This window comes from Bacillus rossius, chromosome 12 (assembly GCF_032445375.1).
Source record: "Bacillus rossius redtenbacheri isolate Brsri chromosome 12, Brsri_v3, whole genome shotgun sequence".
Classification (NCBI taxonomy): domain Eukaryota; kingdom Metazoa; phylum Arthropoda; class Insecta; order Phasmatodea; family Bacillidae; genus Bacillus; species Bacillus rossius.
Window position 1 is genome coordinate 5,833,350 of NC_086339.1, and position 19,443 is coordinate 5,852,792.

The 19,443-nt window shown below is 38.7% G+C and overlaps 1 protein-coding gene across 3 annotated transcripts in view; it reads left to right on the plus strand.

Annotated features, from left to right (window-relative positions):
* The window catches only part of LOC134537440 (serine/threonine-protein kinase PLK4), a 30,308-nt gene that overhangs the window by 1,892 nt on the left and 8,973 nt on the right, over positions 1-19,443 (plus strand). For 2 of the 3 annotated variants that reach the window (XM_063377878.1, XM_063377876.1), the window contains exons 2-15: positions 1,064-1,159; positions 1,871-2,078; positions 3,652-3,764; positions 4,506-4,598; positions 7,727-7,870; positions 8,450-8,590; positions 10,561-10,664; positions 11,112-11,748; positions 13,046-13,188; positions 13,822-13,928; positions 14,247-14,383; positions 14,935-15,108; positions 16,571-16,675; positions 17,631-17,836. In XM_063377878.1, the coding sequence (XP_063233948.1) occupies positions 1,886-2,078; positions 3,652-3,764; positions 4,506-4,598; positions 7,727-7,870; positions 8,450-8,590; positions 10,561-10,664; positions 11,112-11,748; positions 13,046-13,188; positions 13,822-13,928; positions 14,247-14,383; positions 14,935-15,108; positions 16,571-16,675; positions 17,631-17,836 (2,297 nt within the window). In that variant the 5' untranslated portion in view covers positions 1,064-1,159; positions 1,871-1,885. The remainder of the gene's footprint in view (positions 1-1,063; positions 1,160-1,870; positions 2,079-3,651; positions 3,765-4,505; positions 4,599-7,726; positions 7,871-8,449; positions 8,591-10,560; positions 10,665-11,111; positions 11,749-13,045; positions 13,189-13,821; positions 13,929-14,246; positions 14,384-14,934; positions 15,109-16,570; positions 16,676-17,630; positions 17,837-19,443) is intronic. The other variant, XM_063377877.1, reaches the window with a different exon arrangement.

Below are 19,443 nucleotides of genomic sequence, written 5' to 3' on the forward strand. Positions count from 1 at the left end.
TAATGCTGTCTTTTCATTGGATGCTTATAAAACAATACCTCAATTGACTTAAGTTCTCCAAAATAAATACAGAAACCTGTATGGGTAAACAATAAATGTATGCGGCACCGTCCATGCACAGGTATTATAATGTATGTGATTTCTCATGAAATAGGTATTACAATAGTTATTAACACTGTTTACAGGGTAAATACCGGAACTTCTGTAGTGTCGGAAGATGTTATTTTAGTGATTTAATTTTAACTTTGCGGAAAAGCCGCGACGTAAGATATTTACCTTGCAATGTTTGTTCATTGTTTCAAATCTGTATTACCCTGCTGGTAGCGGAACGGGACTAGTGTGCCTCGCTTGTTTGCCGCCATTTAGAGAGGCTTGAGTAGGCTGGGGGTGTCAGGTTATACAGCTGCCACACCAGCCTAGGTGAATGGGAAACAAGTGGGTGGACAATGCAGTGGGTGTTGGGGCCTGCCTTCCTCGCTGCTTCGCCGTGCTCTGGCGAGCAGAACGGCACAGATTTGTGACCAATAGTGCCAAGATGTCGTACATTTAGTAGATGTAGTGTATTGTATTGCAGTGCATTATGTTTCTTTTTCTTCTCAATTATTTAGTTCATGTTTTAAATATCTGTGTTAGGTATTACTTTATGTTGTATGTCTTTTTTGTCTTTGTCTATGTTTTTTATTTTTATAATTGTTGTGTTTCCTTTTCTGTTGTCATTCATTATTTTTGTACTTGTTTGTATTTATGTATGGTGTCTACCACCTTGGTACTTCGCTGTTGGTAGATATGTCATAACTTTTAAATAAATCAATGAGAACTAAGAATTTTATGATACATAACATGACTCGAGCAACATCGTCTAGTGTTACAATGCAATAGCTTTGCTACCCCTTTTTAGTATTGTACAGTTGATGGCTCGTCTAGATAGTGGCCGTGTCTTGCACCAACATCCAGGCAGAAGTGTGCTGACTGTCTGTTGGCATTACTTCAACCGGCCGACAGAAATGTTACTATGCAAAGTTGTATTTCCATTTTCCCGAAAGAGAAATGATTTGTGTTTCAGGACTATGAGGTCCAGGATTCAATAGGAAAGGGTGGATTTGCAGTCGTGTATAAAGCAAGATGTTTGAAAACAGGAAATGAAGTTGCCATTAAAAAGGTAAATATTGTGGTTTTTTATAATGTATTTAATCCGGAACAGTAATAATCAAGTTAAAGACACTTTGAAAAAGATTTTATTTAAAAATGTGCTTCACCTAAAGTGAGTGTGTGTGTATATACAAATATAAATCTAGTGTTGAAACAATTTGCTGGAAATTTTTTGTGAAATGAAGTTCAGTTGCAAGTGTTTTCCTAGTTTGTAAAGTAGCCTACGATTTACTGATGTTAAAATGTAATTACAGTTACAAGTTGATTACAATTTATCAGTCATATCTCTGACAACCGTTTAAAAAAAAAATAATTGCTTGTTGAAAAATGAAATAATATTTTTGAATTGCAATGTGTAAAATGAAGTTTTTGGTTTTTGTAAATGCACAAAAAAATATTAAACCCAACTGTTACAAACCAACCTAGTTTTTGTGAAGGTTGTAGTATAGTATCGAAGTTTAACTACTTTGTTTAACGGCAGCATTTAATATTTTCTGTCAATTAATACCAAAATGATCTGTGTGAGCTTTTTCATAAGCTTACTAGAAATGGATGTGTAACTGTACCATGCATAGTTTTGAGTATGTAAATTTTTCCACCGAGAATTTATTAGATGTTTAAAGAAGTGAAATGTTTTAAGATTCAGCTTCTGTGTGTGAATGTGAGCGTCGCGTGGCTGTGTTTGGTGGAGGCGCCAGGTAGAGGGACGTGCTTGCCGCAGATCGACTCGGAGCGCATGCGGGCGGCCAACATGGTGGCGCGAGTGCTGCAGGAAGTGGAGATCCACTCGCGCCTCAAGCACCCGTCCATCGTCGAGCTGTACACGTTCTTCGAGGACAAGCACCACGTGTACCTGGTCCTGGAGCTGTGCCACAACGGGGCCTTCCAGAACTACCTCAAGGCCAAGGGCACCCTGTCGGACCTCGAAGGTGCGCGTCACAGTTTGGCACGTGGCGGTTCACGTGGTGTTCTAGCCAACTGTGCGTCGCAACACGAGAAGCCATGTGTCATGTGCCTGTATCCACTTTATTACATTAGGTGCGGGTTATGAAACTATACTCATGCATACAGCCATGATTTTATGGTGTTGTAAAAAGCAAATTTCGTAATTGAAAATAATGGATTTGTCTTTATCGTCATTGAAAATTAAAACATATGAAATAAATTGATATTTATCAAGTTCAATTACCTGATAAACAGATCTTGAACCGAGGCCGAAATAGGAAGTTAAAGATGTGTGCATGTGTTGCCTGAAATATATGTTCGTGTGCATTTTACTGGAAGTCTACTGTATCATAGGGGGAAAGGTTTAGCATTGGTTGTTAAGATTTTCTGTGGTACCGGAATGATATTAACGGTTCACACCCGCATGCTTACGCACATGCACACAGAGGCACTCGTAGATATACACATGCTCACTGATACACACATCCTCAATCACATGCACACACTGACGAACAAATTAATAAATTGAATATTTCATCATAATTAAAACTACTACTGTTTGTACTATCTTAATTAAATTATTCTGTTGATTTAACATGTTTCAGGTCCTTGTCAAAGAAATATACACACATTGCTTCTACTTTAGAAATTAGACAAGTGAATTGTAAATGTTATTATTTTCTCTGTTCTTTTCCACTTATTGTCTGCTTGGCCCTACAGTTAAACATCATTAAATCTGGAGTGATGGAGGATAAATAAAGTGGACGTGATACAGTTTTATTACATAGGTAAACTAAGATGCTGTAAGGTCTTTGGTGCACCTAGTGGGTCGTCCGTGTAGCCCCACCCGGTAGCTCCCTGCACGCCATTGGCTAGTGGTCGCCGCGCGACGCAAAACTGTGGCGTCGGCGTGGTGCCGGGGGGAGTCGGGAGGAGGCAGCCACTGAGAGAGGACGGACTTGCGCTCATGACACCTCGCTCGCGGGTGGACCCACAGTTGCACGACACGCGGTGTTTGTGTTTAGGAGTAATCCTAATAAATGGGTTCAAAAGCACGTAATGCGCATTATTATTAACTCGCCTTCGGTAATTCCCGATAAACAGCACACCCCCTCCCCTTGTCCATGGGGGCGGGCGGTACACCAGGGGCGGTAGCACTCTGCGAGAAACAGTGACCAGGACCTGTCGACGGCAGCGAAGAGCAGCCGTTACAATGCATTACTTTTCTGAAGAGGTAGAGTGAACAGTAACTTACATTTTCATTATGACACCTGCAATAACTTGTGCATGATTTCCTGTATGTTTCTGCATGTTTCCACATTTTACGTTAGTTTGTATTTCAAGTGCAGGGTAACCTGGATGTTGTGCGGATTGATGCTCTGCAGGTGCGTAGCGTGTGTAGCGCGTTCACCCATAAGTTACCACAATTGTATGTAATGGTCTGAATAAATTCCTATACAGACTGGGAAAAAAAACTGGGGAGAGTCGGGGAATTTCGCATTGAAAAATGTGCAGCGACCCAGAACTGTGAGCTGTGAACTGTGAACTGTGTTGCAGCGAGCAGAGTGGTGCGGGAGGTGGTGGAGGGGGTGCTGTACCTCCAGTCACACAACATCGCGCACCGGGACTTGTCTCTCTCCAACCTGCTGCTCACCAGCGACATGAGAGTGGTGAGTAGTGGCCAGGTCACGCAACCTCCCTGCGTTTTCGAACGGCAGAAGATGGTTAGCGGAAGCGAACAGATCATCTGGTTTGTGGCAAATTGACAGTATACCAGCCCCTCGAAATAATGCCCTAATTTTTCCCAGGAAAAAAAAAACATTCTAATCGAAACAGAACAAATCATTTTTTTTTTTTTCCCCATAAGAGAGGATGTTAATCAAAATAATTCTTTCTTCAACCATTAAAGTATGTCCTTTGACTACCATTTTAATCAAGACACTGCTACCATCGAAATTAATTTACATTATTTATTGTATGTTATTATAACTTAAAGAACATTCAGATTAACATTGAGATTATGTTTTGAAAATAAACATAAAAAGAATAATTTAGGTATGATGTATCCAAAATATTGCTTCGTACTTCGTGGCACCAGATGTAACGTTTGTATGTTGGTGCCATTGGAGGAGATACCCAACGTTCTGGTGAGTAAACAGTGATTGTAAACTTTAAAGTGTAAATAAGAGAAGTGTTGGAATATCTTAGGGCTGCTACTAATTTTAGGACAAAATATTTGTTTCAGAAATAAAAATCCTTTAAAAAAAATCGGTTCAGCGCCAAAATTCTTACCACTAAGCTGTAAACAGTAGTGTTTTCTCTCTTCCAGAATGGCAGTATTATTTTACAAAAGAATTTGCAGACAGTTACAATTTTATTAATATTTGTCTCCCCAATTTTTTTTGTTGCAGAAAATAGCAGATTTTGGATTGGCCACGCAGTTGGCGCGGTCGAGCGAGAAGCATTACACAATGTGCGGGACTCCCAACTTCATCTCTCCAGAGGTACACTGACGTGCCGTCATTGAGCAGCAAGGCTTTCTGTTGGTTTGGCACGTTTATTGAACGAGTCGCTCATTTATCTAATCCTAGTAGTACAAACCATGCACTTGGTTGGTTTTATATTTTAAAAATGTACAAAAATTCAACTATCTGCCACCATGGTGCCTCGAGTAGTAAACAATAATCACTGTAGCCAACTGTTATGTTTCAGTAGTATTTTGTTCAAAATTTACAATCCATTATAGATATAAAACAAAAATGTAGCTAGCCCGAAGCATGACTCTAAATAAAGACAACTGGAACCACAGGTTGGAAGCGTGGATAATCTGAACGGGGGTTCAGGAAATATTTAATATTTCACTGGTATGTTCCCCTAATGATATTTTTAAGAAGACCCACTGCTCATCAATATATATATATATATATATATATATATATATATATATATATATATATATATATATATATATATATATATATATATATATATATATATATATATATATATATATTAAAAAAACTCTTATTACAACTTGTTTTAAATACCATTGCACATTATAGTAATATTTTGTTCGTATTCCCACTAAAACTTATTGACGTTCAATAATCCGTGGTCCTGAATATGCCGTATTAAAAACCTTTTACTTTACTTTTTAAGTAAAGAGCGTTAAGCAGGGATTTTCTCTAGTAATGGTTTGTTTTAAAGTAAACATCTTTTATGAAGTTTTCTTTTTTTTATTGAGTTCAAATGAATCTTCTCATGATTTATGTGTGCGTGTAAAAAAATTTGAGCTTTTTGAGTTTTTTTGGGTAACATAAATATAAACTTCAAACTTCCTTGATTAACTTTAAAAAGAGTTTTTACTTATTATGTGTGTAGAAATTCCAATTCTAAATCAGTAGAGGGGATCAGTGGTTCCTGAACCGGACATAGCCATGTTGAAAATCCAAGTCGTTAGATATTTAGTAGGGTTGTGCGAATGTTCGGTATACCGATACCGAAATCGAAATTTTGCTATTTTCATTTTCGATTTCGGTAAGAATTTCATCTGTCGAAGTTCGTTTTTAGCGAAATATTTCGAGCCAAACGAAAGTTCAATAGCTTACCGAAGTTCCGTTTGTTCTAGTTGAAAAAGAACTCGTAATTTAATAAAAATGTACAGTAGAATACCGGTACAATAACGTACCTTATTTTAAAGTATATTTCACTTAACGAATTTTTTTTTAAGTCCCCGCCAAAAATCGTATCTTCGCCATGCAAAACGGTTTCAGTTTAAAGTATCATATTTTCACTATAACGTAAAAATTCTACTAGTAGCGTGGCATTACTACACCAAAATTTACTTAAACTGGTAAATAAATTTCCAGCTAAATGATTAATGTAGTAGAACAAAGATACACAAATACCACCGCAACGTATTTTCTAACCTCTAAATTCTCAAAACAAAGTTAACAAACAGTTGCGCGCACAACCATAGATTATACCGTACGTAGTATGCGACGTGAGCAACACAACACCATTCGATACATCGAAAGACGGAAGTTTGAGAGAGGTATTAATTATTTAGACAAAAGTGTTACGCTACGCTAAAAATACTATTTGATGTCTGTGCCGGGATTGTTTATTGTTATTGTTGAGTTTATTTTCAGGTTACGTTATTTAGACACCGCATTGTATTTGTGCTACAATATGAATGATCCTGGAGATAAAAAGAAACGAAAGCAATTCACGCTTAAGGAAAAAGTGGATATACTCAGAGAACTAGACAAGGGGAAAAAAGCAAGTCGCAGTTGCTAATACATATGACATTGCGGCTCTCCTGTAGCAATTTTTTATATATATTTTTTTTCTCTTTGTAAAGATATGTATGCATGTTTCAGTACTAAGTACAAAAACTTGAGGTACCTGTAAGTACTTAGCACTGAGATTCTACTGTAATGTCTTTATATGATTTGCTTGTTATTACTAATAATGTAATAACATATGCAAATCATATAAAGACATTAATTAGAAAAAAGATTTCCATTAAGATTAATTTACGTGGTGATGAAAAAAACTCACATTAATGAAAATACGGTAAAATCATAATTTGAACAAACATGGCAGATAAAGTAAACAAAATTCAACCGTGATTACAGTAGGCCTAGGTATCAAAACAAAATCATGCAATATTTGAAAAATTACCTGATTCATTTGCTTTCAAACAGTAGTGTAGGTACTATATTCGTAAAACATACATTCCAGAACTGTTAGTACAGTATTTAGTATTTACCGTCTACACATAAACAAAGAACGTACCTACTTTTATTCGCGCACAGCCAAACAAAAACATAGTTGTCTGCTTTATTTAAATTTTACATACTCTGACTGGCATATAAAATACTCATAATATACAGCCAATTAGACAAAAAGGTCAACAAGTCACTGCGTGTAATGACCACTTGGCAGCAACCATTTGTTATGTTTTGTTTTGACCATGTCCCTTGCCTGGTCTACAGCTTCCTGAGCTAGCCATGTGTGACAGTGGTGCAAGATGGCGGCCGTTCCGCAGTATTCACATATTTTTTCATCAGTACCATGCACGTGATAAATATATTAACATAGACTGCGACATTACGACTGTAAAGAAATAGTCTGTGCGCTGAAAGATCTGGATTGATTCTTGAAATTTACGAGTGACATGGGGCTGTGTTGTGTGGTCTAGGGCGGATGTTGATTATATTAAATAATAATTATATATATATATATATATATATTTATATATATATATATATATATATATATATATATATATATATATATATATATCAAAAGGTACCAAAATGATTTATGTAATAGAATTTATTACTGAAGAGCAAATTTTGGGGCACTTTTTTCTTTGTTAATTAAAAAATTTCGCTTAACTTTCGTTAAGAATATATTTATCTCATAGAAAAATTCATTTTCGTTTCACTTTCGTGAAACTTGATAAATTTTCTTTCACTTTCATTTCGTGTGGAAAAAGTCACTTTCGCACATCCCTAATATTTAGGTGACTTAAATATATACAGTACTCGTTGTAAACTACCGGCAAAAGCGTGGAGGCACAAACAGTGCTAGTGTTGGCAGCCGGGTGTGTGTGCGTGCGCAGGTGGCGACGCGCTGCTCGCACGGCCTGGAGACGGACGTGTGGGCCATCGGCTGCATGCTGTACACCTTGCTGGTGGGGCGGCCCCCGTTCGACTCGAGCGGCGTCCAGAGCACGCTCACGCGGGTGGCCATGGACCTGCACAAGGTGTCGGCCAGATCGCTCCCGCCCTTTTGTTTCCCGTGCAATCTGCTTTCTGCATTGGTGCAAGAGAGTCAGATAATTGTAAACTGGGGGGCTTATTGGTCATTTACAACAAATAAAAATGCCATATATAGAGCATACTGTATGTTTAGTGTGAAGGGAAGTTGTATGGAACTTTTTAAGGATTGGAACTGAACCATAAACTGTTTGGGGGGGGGGGGGGGGATATAGAACCCACTAATCCCAGTTTGTGAAAGTATTATAATAATCCTTCACTTAGTAACTAATAAATTGAAATCATGACTACATTTTGCAGATTTGCAACTTAATATTTTTTTTTATTATAAACAATATACATTTTTTTCAGAATGATTTACAGTGAAATCTCATTACAACTTACCTGAACAAAGCTGCATTTTTAGTACTCAATAATGAAAGTACTTGATATTGAACTGTTACTAAATTTAAAACATCCTGAAAATATATAATTTAAAGTAAAAATTCCTTGTGTTGAGGTACTTTACTGTATTTCTGTTGAGAGAGAGAGAGAGATGGGTAAATGTCACGTACTGTTGCACGAAGGTTCCGGCTCACATTTCGCCGGACGCCAAGGACCTGATAGACCTGCTGCTCCGGAAGAACCCGGAGGATCGCATCAAGCTGCCCGACATCCTCACTCACCCCTTCATGAAGCACTGCATGCTGGAGAACATCCTGCCTGAGGTACGCCCACCTCTTCACGTGTGCTGCATGTGCTTCATGAAGTACGGTATGCTGGATATAAACCTGTGCGGTTCCCTGGCTTAAAATACGAGACCCGAAACAGACTCTTCAAAATCTCTGGTTTCAGCTCCAGGTATTTTAAGTATGTTTCCTGTAACCTCATATGGCGATACGTTTATCCTGCCTGATGTACGAACTCGCACCTTCATGAAGTACGGTATGCTGGATATAAACCTGTGCAGTTCCCAGACTTGAAATACCCAATCCGAAACAGACTCTTCAAATCTCTGGTTTCAGCTCCAGGTGTTTTTTAGTACGTTTCCTGTAACCTCATATGGCGATACGTTTATCCTGCCTGATGTACGAACTCACACCTTCATGAAGTACGGTATGCTGGGTATAAACCTGTGCGGTTCCCAGACTTTAAAATCCCGATCCGAAACAGACTCTTCAAATCTTCGGTTTCAGCTCCAGGTGTTTGCTGTAACCTCATGTGGCCGATACGTTTATTATGCTGGAAAAGTTAGGTTAACAATGTGAAGTTAACTACCCATAAATACTTGTCAAGACACAAGTGAATAAAAACAGTATCAGATTCTCTTTTGCTTACTTCATTTTGAAATTTCAGATGTAAAAAGCAGTTAGGTAATTAATGTCTTGTAATTCATCAAACTTTTTTTTTTTAAACTTTCAAAAGTAATAAATGTCAAAATAGTTCAAATAATTTCTTTATAATGTTTTAATCAAACCAATTACCAAAAATAATTTGATTAATTTAATGTTAATTACTAGGGCCAACATTTTTTAATTAACTCAAATCAAAAAAAAAATGGACCAAATGAATAGGAAAAAAATTAAATTTTACTTTGTTTGATCTTACAATTCTTGACAAACTAATTTTTACATTACTGACATTGGTACATTTTTCAGACACAGACATGTTTGCAGAATTATTTTTATTGTTCCTAATATTTCTGTTTTTGACATTGTTATTACATATTATTTTACTGTAAAAAAAAAAGCAACATGTATCACAGAAAAAATTACACTTATTTGATGAACTCAATATTAAGAAACATTTTAATGGCATATTTGATGTATAATACAATTTATGAAAATTAAAAAAAAAAAAGGACATAAATTACATTTTCAAAAATGAATCTCCATTTATAATAAAACCATAAAGACTGTCTCAATTAATTTTAAAAGTTTAAAATTTCTTCAATTTAAAAAGCTAAAATCAAATGTTAACTCGCTGACACGCTACAAGGCATGAAGCTGGGGATATTCAGGAGTGTGAAGGAGGCAGAAGTTGTGTGCTTATCAGATGATCCACGGTCTAGGATGTGACGTGGTCAGACAGTAATGAGGTGATCCTGGCAGTAGTATCTTTGAATATATATACTGTATAGAAGTCGCAAGTGGATAGGATTTACTCTACGTTTTTCAGAAGCGTGTGATGAGCAGCTTGGGAACTTCACCGCTGCAGTGCGCTGCCGTAACGCCCTGTATCGTCTTAGTTGTTATTTACACGTTAAAGCGCAGCCCTGTCGCCCGCTGTCATTCCCCGCACCCCCCACCTATCTTTCACTGCAGCTCAAGTTCGTTAAAAGGGAGGGGGAAGGGTTGTTTGAAGAGTTCGACACTTGTCCGCTAGGGACCACCACGAGTCGATGCCCTAGAGATGGTGTCGATTGCGGCGGTGAATTAACCAACTACCTCAAAACCGTATTAGAAATGTTAACCTGGGCTGGCGACTTCTATACAGTATATATATTCAAAGGTAGTATCCTGAATACCTGGCTGGGTTCGGAGTGTTGAGATGGTAAGGAATCCAGCACTGGCCTAGACAGTAAGGCAAGCTCTAGCTGTTCAGGGTGCTGCGTCAGTCGACTAGCAGCATCGCGCTTACCGCCAGTATCTTGTGCTGGGGGTGCACAGTTGGCAACTCTGTGCTCCTTGTGTTTCAGCTGTGCAAGCGTGTCTCCCTGGACAGCGGGAGGGACTCCATGTGTACGAGTATCGACTCCCCGAGGCTCGTTTCAGATGGACACCTCTCGCACATCAAATCGAGGTAATTATGTGTTAAGTTATTCTTTTAGTAGGCCTGTGAAAATATTCAAATTTTTGAATACAAATACGGATAATTAACTATTCGTGTTTGATTTAATCTCGAATACTAACATTTCAAAATATTTTTATAAAAGCTGTTTTGTAATGCTTACTCCGGCAAAGTAGAGGTAAAATTTATATGCTGCGTTTTTATGGTTTTGAAAATGAAATTGGATTGTAGTACCATAAAATCTTGTCTCTAATTACAGCCTTTTAATAAACAAGGTGAGCTCCAAGTGTGACAATTAGGTATGTGAGGAATACAAAACTTAGGTTGTATTGCATTACAAAAATTTGAGGAAGAAAATGCATGAAGCATCGGCAGTGTTTTCAATCAGTATTGGTAATCTCTCTTATTTTTGGATACAGTTAACTAAGGATGTTGCTAGAGACATCGTTGACGTTGCAGGGCGGAAGACGGCTCGTGTCACAGTTGCGGCCGGGCTGCTCACAACGCTGGCAGGTCCAGCTCGCTGTCCAACGTGTCGCAGAGGCAGTTCAGCGGCCGCAGCGTCGAGGCGGAGCCCCGGGCGAAGGGCCCTTGCAAGGGGAGTCACGGCAGCGACGTCGGCGAGAGAAGACACGAGTCCGTGCATAAAGCGGACTGCAGCGGGGGCGGGAGCGCGAAGGCGTGTGCTTGTGAGGAGCAGAGCAGGAGGAGCAGGAGTCGGAGGGACGAGGCGAGGGAGGAGGGCAGGCCGTGCTGCGAGAAGAGCTCCTTGCACAGCTGCGGCAGCCAGCACCGCAGCAGGCAGCGCAGGAGCAGCGAGAGCAGCGGCGCCGGCTCTCTGCCGTGCCAGGAGCACGACGGCCGCAGCGACCGGCGCGGCAGGAAGGGCCTCGCGCCGTGCTGCGGTCCCGGGCTGGGCCGCTCTCCTCCGGACGCCAAGAAGCCGCCGCAGCTCTGCACTCGCAGGCTGCTGCCCAACAAGTTCAGGAGCAAGGCCCTGATGCTCAGCCTTCTCGACTCTGGGGACGTGGTCGTGGAGCGCATCAAGAAGCATCGCATCGTCGATGTGTGCTGGATCTCGGCAGACGGACTGCGGGTACGTGCCTTTCTTTCATAGCGGTGGCTCTCACTGATTTCATGAGTTTGGTTGAATTTATGCTATTGGTTTTATTTAATATTGACGATTTTGATGCTGGTAATCAACAAATTACTGGGAGCAAGATTTAAATTAATTTTTATTTTTAGGACAATTTCATTTTTAAAACAGTAGATTTTGGTGCTATTGTTTTCATTTTTAAATATGCACCATTGTTCAACACATTATTATTGTTTTTTTGGGGAGTTTTCCTACGCTTTTAATTGTAATATGCCATGACATAACTGCAGCTACACTCCCTTCCTGCTCAAGTTTTGTGATGTGCATGCTAGTTTTCATGGCAGTCACTGAGGTATAGAGCACACTAGCTGCAGTACCCGACGTAGCCTGGGCTGAACATAGGGTGATGTATTGTCCACGAGTTAAAGCAAAATGGATAGCGCTATATGACAGTGTGGTGGACATAGAGAGGTGACACATGATTTATATTTGTATGTCTATTACCTATGATTTTCTGTTTACCCATGACGATCGGTTGAAGGGTTCAGATGTTGATGTGCTGCAGCGCCATCTAGCGGCGAGGTATAGCAAAATGGATACCGCGAAAATAATCTCAGTGTTCAAATATCTGTGTAGGGCGTAGGACTGCCGCCTCACTCCCTCTCCTCTCGGAGTAATGTAGTAAGGCAGAAAGCAGACAAAGGATGAGGGTCATCACCAAGTGTCGTATTTCTGACGCACCAGAACGTAAAAACTTTGCTTGTATCCACGGAACTCTACTGAAGACAGATATATGGTGCAACTCATATACGAGGGTGACCCTTTCAGGGAAAATATTAGATTTTTACGTCCAAACCTATAGATGCGCAGGTGCGGCCCTTCTGTGGGTAAATACGGTAGCTGATTGGCGTGAGATATCAGCGAGCATGATTTTGATCACAACAATAGGTGAGACGACAATATCAGCTGAATAATAGATCGGAAATCATTACTGGCCCATCTCTGGTATGTTACCTATTTGGTTACATCAGCTTTGTAGGAGAGACTGAAACTTAAATAATACCTATATATCTATATATAAAACTATGAATATAAATAATACGTTACAATAAATGGTTGAAATATACTTGCCTACCTGGGAAACTTGGAATAAATAGACAGGGAAGGTCAGGAAAGTGGTTGGTTTGTATAAAATGTGAATAACCACAGCAGTAACATCCTTTAAGGAAATGTTTGTGTGGTTGATATGTGGTTCGTGTACATAGCACATGCAGAGCACATGTGTTGTTTGTGTTAGGTGGCAGTTTACCAACCGGGCGGTGGCAAGGGTGTTCCTGTGAAGGATACTCCGTTGGAAATCCCGGAGCAGGGGGCCGATTACATCTACAACTACGAATCACTCCCGACCAAATGTTGGCGGATGTATCACATTGCATTTAGGTGAGTCGTTACATCATATACTCTTTCAGATTTCAGACTAGTTAAGTTTAGCTTTGCAACAATAATGTGCAGGCATGCTTTGACGAAGAAACTGCAGGTAACAAAATACTTAACTGGCATGCGGACGCAAGCCCAGTGTCCCATCAGCAGGCTTGTTTCTTTTGATCCGGTGACTGCACATGGCTGTCTATTCGTGGTCTTGTTGCACGCATGTTGATTGTCAACCCACCCCATTGAGGGCACTGGCTTGCCAACTGCCAAGACAAGCGGAGGTCATTGCGCGCTATTTGTGCTTGTCCCTTCGAGTGTCCTTGGAGGCTGTCATCGCTGAGCTATCAAGCCCCTTTGGCCAGGCTCCTGACTCGACTCCAATTACTCAGTTTATGATCACCGAGTTGGTAATACAGAGGTTTGAGCCTATGATCTTGAAGTCCCACGAGTTTGGTTGAGCAACGTAAAACCGTAACTTGACCTTCACAGTGTGTCCCACTGTACCTAAGTATTTTATAAAATACGTGATTATCAACAGTAAGAATTTCTGTGTAAAATTACCAGTATTATCACTAAAAAAATTTTTATTTTGTTTCCATTGCAATGTGATTCAGGTTAATTTTATTTATTTTCTTTATCCAGATTTGTGACCATGCTAAAGGAAAGAACTACAAAAATAACATACTACAGCGAGAAAGCCAAATGTTATGTAATGGAGAATGGGGACTTTGAAGTTACTTTTTATACGGGTAAGTATTCCTCCTGTCCTAATTTTCACTCTGTATAGTTATTTTACTCATAACTTAGATACCTGTATTTAAGATTTTTTTTTTTTGTTAGTTGGCTTTCAGACATCAAAACAGTGCTTCCTTTTATTGAGTTAAGAAAAAGCCATAATAAATGAAGAAAATGAAATATGTACCCCAAGTATAAATAACATAGTGGTTACCTTTTTAATAACCAAATTTTTTGGACAATAGGTTTTTTTTTTTTTTTTTAAATTCACAAATTTACAATCGCTACTATTGTTGTGGATGGTTTGTGCTTGATGTAAGGCGATGTTCCAGGCGGGAAGATCACAAGGACGGCTGAAGAGGTACACGTGATAGGCCCGGGGGAACGGAAGGTGACAGTACAGCTGTCCGGCAGCGGGGCGGAACTTCTGTGTCCGGCCACCAGACTGCTGTGGAATCACTATGAGGAGGCAAGTGTACCCATCCCTTATGCTTTTAAACCTTCAGCTGAGTCACTTGTTTCAAGGAGTGTAACATTATTTTATCATCCTTTCAAGTTGAGTATGAGTAGTAATGGTTGGTAATTATAACATTTTTTTATATTTTCTCTTGTGCATGTAATTCAAAATATATTAAAATTTTTTAGGTATATATTTTTTTTAGAATTTGAAATTATTAGATTTTATGTTTAATAATCAACATACATAGTCTTTAGCATTACATCTGATATTTTGAGATGTATTAAAGGAATATCCTAATTAATACGAATAGAATAAAATAATTTGTTCTAATTTTGCAGTCTTCAGTTTAGGTTTTTGTTTTCAGAAATTTTCACGAAACTGCAGTGACCACATTGACCTTGTCCTGTATATACCATGGCCACGGCCAAGCCCTCGGTTGTTGGTGGGCATGTGAAAAATTTAAAATGAATGAAATGTAAATTATATATATATATATATATGTCAGAAACATTGGTTTTCGTGTGTTCACGTAATAACTTTTTTGAAATGTTTGTTTATAGTGCTACAATTATTGCTCTTGCTTGGAGGGACTGCTGACCGAGCAAGACAGCTCAGGCCGTTGCTTCCCAGCGATACTGGGCCAGCGCCGTGTTCCGTCCCTGCAGGCGGCGGCGACGGCCGGCGAGGAGGGCGCGGCGTCCCCAGGTTCCGCTCCCTCGACCGTGAGTTCGCAGGTCTGTAGCCTTCGCCGCTGCTGACCTCTTTATCAGAAAATGTTACCCTTCTTTCTGCCACTGCATGTGAAACATACTGTCATGCTCTTTCAGTGTGTCGAGTTGTGTGTGTTGTCGCTCAAGTCTGGTGCACTTTAAGGACCCCGTCTGCCTGGACACACACGCAGTGTGCAGAGTTCCACAAGGAAACACACAGTTTGAAAACTGCTCAAGATACCTGAATGGTGTCTGTTGTAAATATGCCATATTCACAGCACTATGAAACTGAATAATTTTTATTTTGTCTTTGGTCTCGAATGAACGCTATGAGAAAAGATTATTTTATTTTATGTGCTTTGTTTTTGCAAAGAAGTGCAATATCTTTGCTGACTTGTAACGGGAAAGTTTAAAAATGAAAAATGGAAGTTTTGGATTGTTAATAGTGAGTTGTGAATAAAATGTTTTGCTGTATGAAATAATTAAAGAATTGTATGCCAAGAACTAGGTGATTTAAATTGGAATGAAATCACCAAACTGGTATAATGAATGAAGAAAGAGTGTTCAGGTGTCAATATGATTGGCATTAATGTATTGGTACATGAAGTTTCATCAGGTATGTGGGTTACAAATAGGAATACCTGCAACTAGATACTATCCCAGTGGTAGAGAAATAGAGGACTCATGACTCTGAGATATAAATTAGCAGGCAAAAACTTTTAAATTTGATATTTTAAGAACTTTTAATTCATGTTGTGCGCCCAACTATTAAAGGCAACGCTAGATACGAATATTTAAATATTGCTTTAAATTACCTTCTGCAGTGATCATATTTTATTTATGTCAAAGTTTATCTACACAGTCGAAAGTAATATAGATGTCAAATATTAAAATTTATCAAAGTAATATAATCTTACATACAAATCTTTGACACTCTAGGTTACACTGGCAATATTTATATTTAAAATAAAATATCAATTATACTGTGAGGGTTAGCTTCCCCGTACTGTTTAAGACAAGCATTTAAGAATACACATAGGGTGGATGAGTACTTTTCTGTGTCTGTATTTTATTTTTAAACTGTTTTATTAGAAGAGCAGGGTGTCCACATCCTGGGAAGTCGGATGAAAGCAAGGGAAGTTGAAATTAGTCGGGCAAAGTCAGGGAATTTGCTTAATAACCTGGAAAAGTCATGGAAATTTGAGGCAGAAATGTTATGCTCCGGTATACAGTCACTCAGACATTGAACACATTTTTTTTTTCCAGAAGGCGTTTTAGTGCATGTCATTTACGCTGTAAAATGGTGTATTCAAGATTATGTTTGAATTAGTGTAGCTGTAGGGATGGTGGAAGCTCAATTGTCTTTGTTTCTTCAAGGAAATTGCAAACGAGGTCAATTATTTTCAAAATTTACGTCTGGGGAATTTTCTACAGATTTGTTTGAAATGTGTGTGAAATTAAGTGTCTTAACATCTCTTGTTCACAGCATCAAATGTTTAACACTTCTTCGGTGACATCTGGGCTACCCCCTTCCGAAACCAAAGCTGCAGGCCAGTTTTCCAGAAAGCTTGAAGGGCTGACTTTGACCACAGTGCGTAATTCTTATTTTTATCTGTATTGAATGAACGTCTTGAACCATTTTGGTCTGAAACTATTGAAATATGTGTGGGAAGGAAGCAAATTGAATGCAGTAGAGGTTGGTATGGAATAGCACACGTGCATGTGAACTCTAGTTTTTTTAAAATAATATATTTTTATATGGATTATTTGTATAAGTTTAATTAATGTTTTGTTGTGAATAATTCTATTGTTTTGTTTATGTTTATTTTTTCTTTATGTGGTCATTACTCTGTGGATCTTTGAACAACTACAAACTCTTTGGATTAATTTAGATCTAAATATACGTACGTATTGGTATTTTATCTATTTAAAAAGAATTTTAATTTGGTAACTTTGACTATTTCTTTGCATTTCTTATGAGACAAAAAATGTTAACCTTTGACTATTCTTACTGTAAATAAATATGCTCGCAAGTTATTTTCAAAGATGGCTCATTTAAGTGAGATTTAAAAATGGTACAACATGTACAACTTCTTTTTTAAACAATATTTGTATTTTTTTTTGTTACAAAATGACTTAATTTCAAATTAATTTCCATTTTGTGATAATGCTGATAATACATACTTAATATCGAAAATCTTTTATATCAAATTCAGTTAGTCTTTGCAAAACAGTGTTGGATAAGCGAGAATTCTGTGTTTATGGTAATTTGTGACTGATTGTGAGGACTCTTTTTCCATTTTGTGATGCTGATAATGCATGCTTAATATTGAAAATATTTTAGATCAAATTCAGTTAGTCTTTGCAAAACAGTTAGTAAGGATTACCGTCCATTTGCTGCTTGTGTTGGATAAGCGAGAATTCTGTGTTTATGGTAATTAGTGACTGACTGCGAGGACTCTGGTGCGATGCCTGGCTGGCTGGGATAGTGTAGTGCAGAGTCCCTGGGGCTGCGGCCTGCCTGAAGGGCGTGTGACTGCCCGCAGCTGCCGGACGGGCAAGTGGAGGTGCGCTACCCCGACGGCTGCCGCCTGGCGGTGAGGTCGGACGGCGCGGGGGACGTGCGCTTCACGGACCGGGAGGGGCGGTCCTGGGAGTACGGGCGGGACGGCGCGATGCCCGACATGGTTCGTGAGCGCCTGGAGCAGTTCCCCGCCGTCCTGCGCCGCTTCACGAGGGGCAGCGCGACCAGGTCAGTGCACGGTGTGTTGTCCCCGCGTGAGTAGAGCTACTCGCTGCACGTAAGCCGCGTTGAGAGCGATTTTTGGTAGGGGCAAAACCTATGGGTTCGCGTCACCGACATGCTAGTGACGCGTCGCGCCAGACTGGTGAATCGCAGCGGCCCTGTGTGCATGTACACGCATATATGCACTTATACATTGTACACACTCGACTGCATCATGTGCATGTTGGACTCTTTTTTTGGATGGGTAAAATCTTGTGAGTTCGCATCACCGACATGCTGCAGTAGCAGTAAGTGAAGTTAATTTGACCACGTGAATACATGACCTAGGTCTGACATCACTGGTAAGTCATAGCTAGGTAATGAATTTTTAATTATTTTTACATACAGTACACTCCCGATTATCAGCGAAATTAAGTGGCAGGGCCACCGCGGATAGAGAAAATCGCAGATAATCTGCAAAAGAGCCGAAAATGGGAAACAAAAATAGAAACATTAATTTTAACTTTAAAATCTAAACATTTATGTATAGTAAAAGTTACAATTAAAAGTAAAAAAAATTTAAATTATGCTAAAATTTTAGTATTTTACTGAATAATTAACATACAATACATTTCAGTAACGTAAACATAAAAGTGCTCAACCGTATGACTAGAAACAAAGTGCGACAGAGACAAAAATAGCAACGCATGCCAGCCTACTGCATGAGTTCCGAGAAGGCCTGTGGCGTTTTAACTGTATACTGCACACAATACACTCGTCAGTAGAGTTCAAATTTGCTCTCTTATAATAAAATACAGATTTACATATGTATGTGCTGTATTTTTTCGTAGCATGCACGGATAATCCGCACCATGTATCATCTGCCCGCGGATATTAGGGAGTTTACTGTACCACTGACATCTGTTGTGACTAAAAAATGAAAGGATAAATGATATCATGCTGACATCGTACTGATATAATACCAAAATCGTTTTCTTACATACATTTTACGTAGAAATGATGTCATATTACACATTTAAAAACAAAGTTTTAAGTTTTCACTTCTGTTGACAGTCCCATTGATTTTTTTTTTTTTTTCAAAGAGTATGTGTACCTTAATTACATATTATTCCTATTCTTGAAAAACAGTTAATTTCTGTGCTTTTTAAAACTATACGTGCAAGCTCTCTGAGGGCACTGAAACTATTAGTTAACATGTACTGTTTTAGAAAGTGAATTGCTCATAGTAGTCTTAGAAAAGTATTCACAATTTTCTTCTGAATTTACTTTAGAAATAGCGGAACTTAGGTGGATGAAAACTCTTGCAATAATTAGGTAGATAAGTTTTTACAAACCTCATTAAGTGTCAAAATTAATATTCTTTTAAGTTATTGTTATTGTATTTCTATGTGAGAATCTAAATTAACACTGTTATTGGTGGTCAAGTATATTTACACATTTTTGAATTTGCTTTTTTAAGTATAAGTCTACTTTGGTTTTTCTTAGTGAAAATTCCCAGGTAAACCTGTGTTTTTGTGAGCAGTTTTTAAGAATAAGAAATTTTCCTTGTTTCTGGCTGGTAAGTACATTAATTAAGCTCATGAAGCAGCTATATGAGGCGTTGTTCTGTGCAG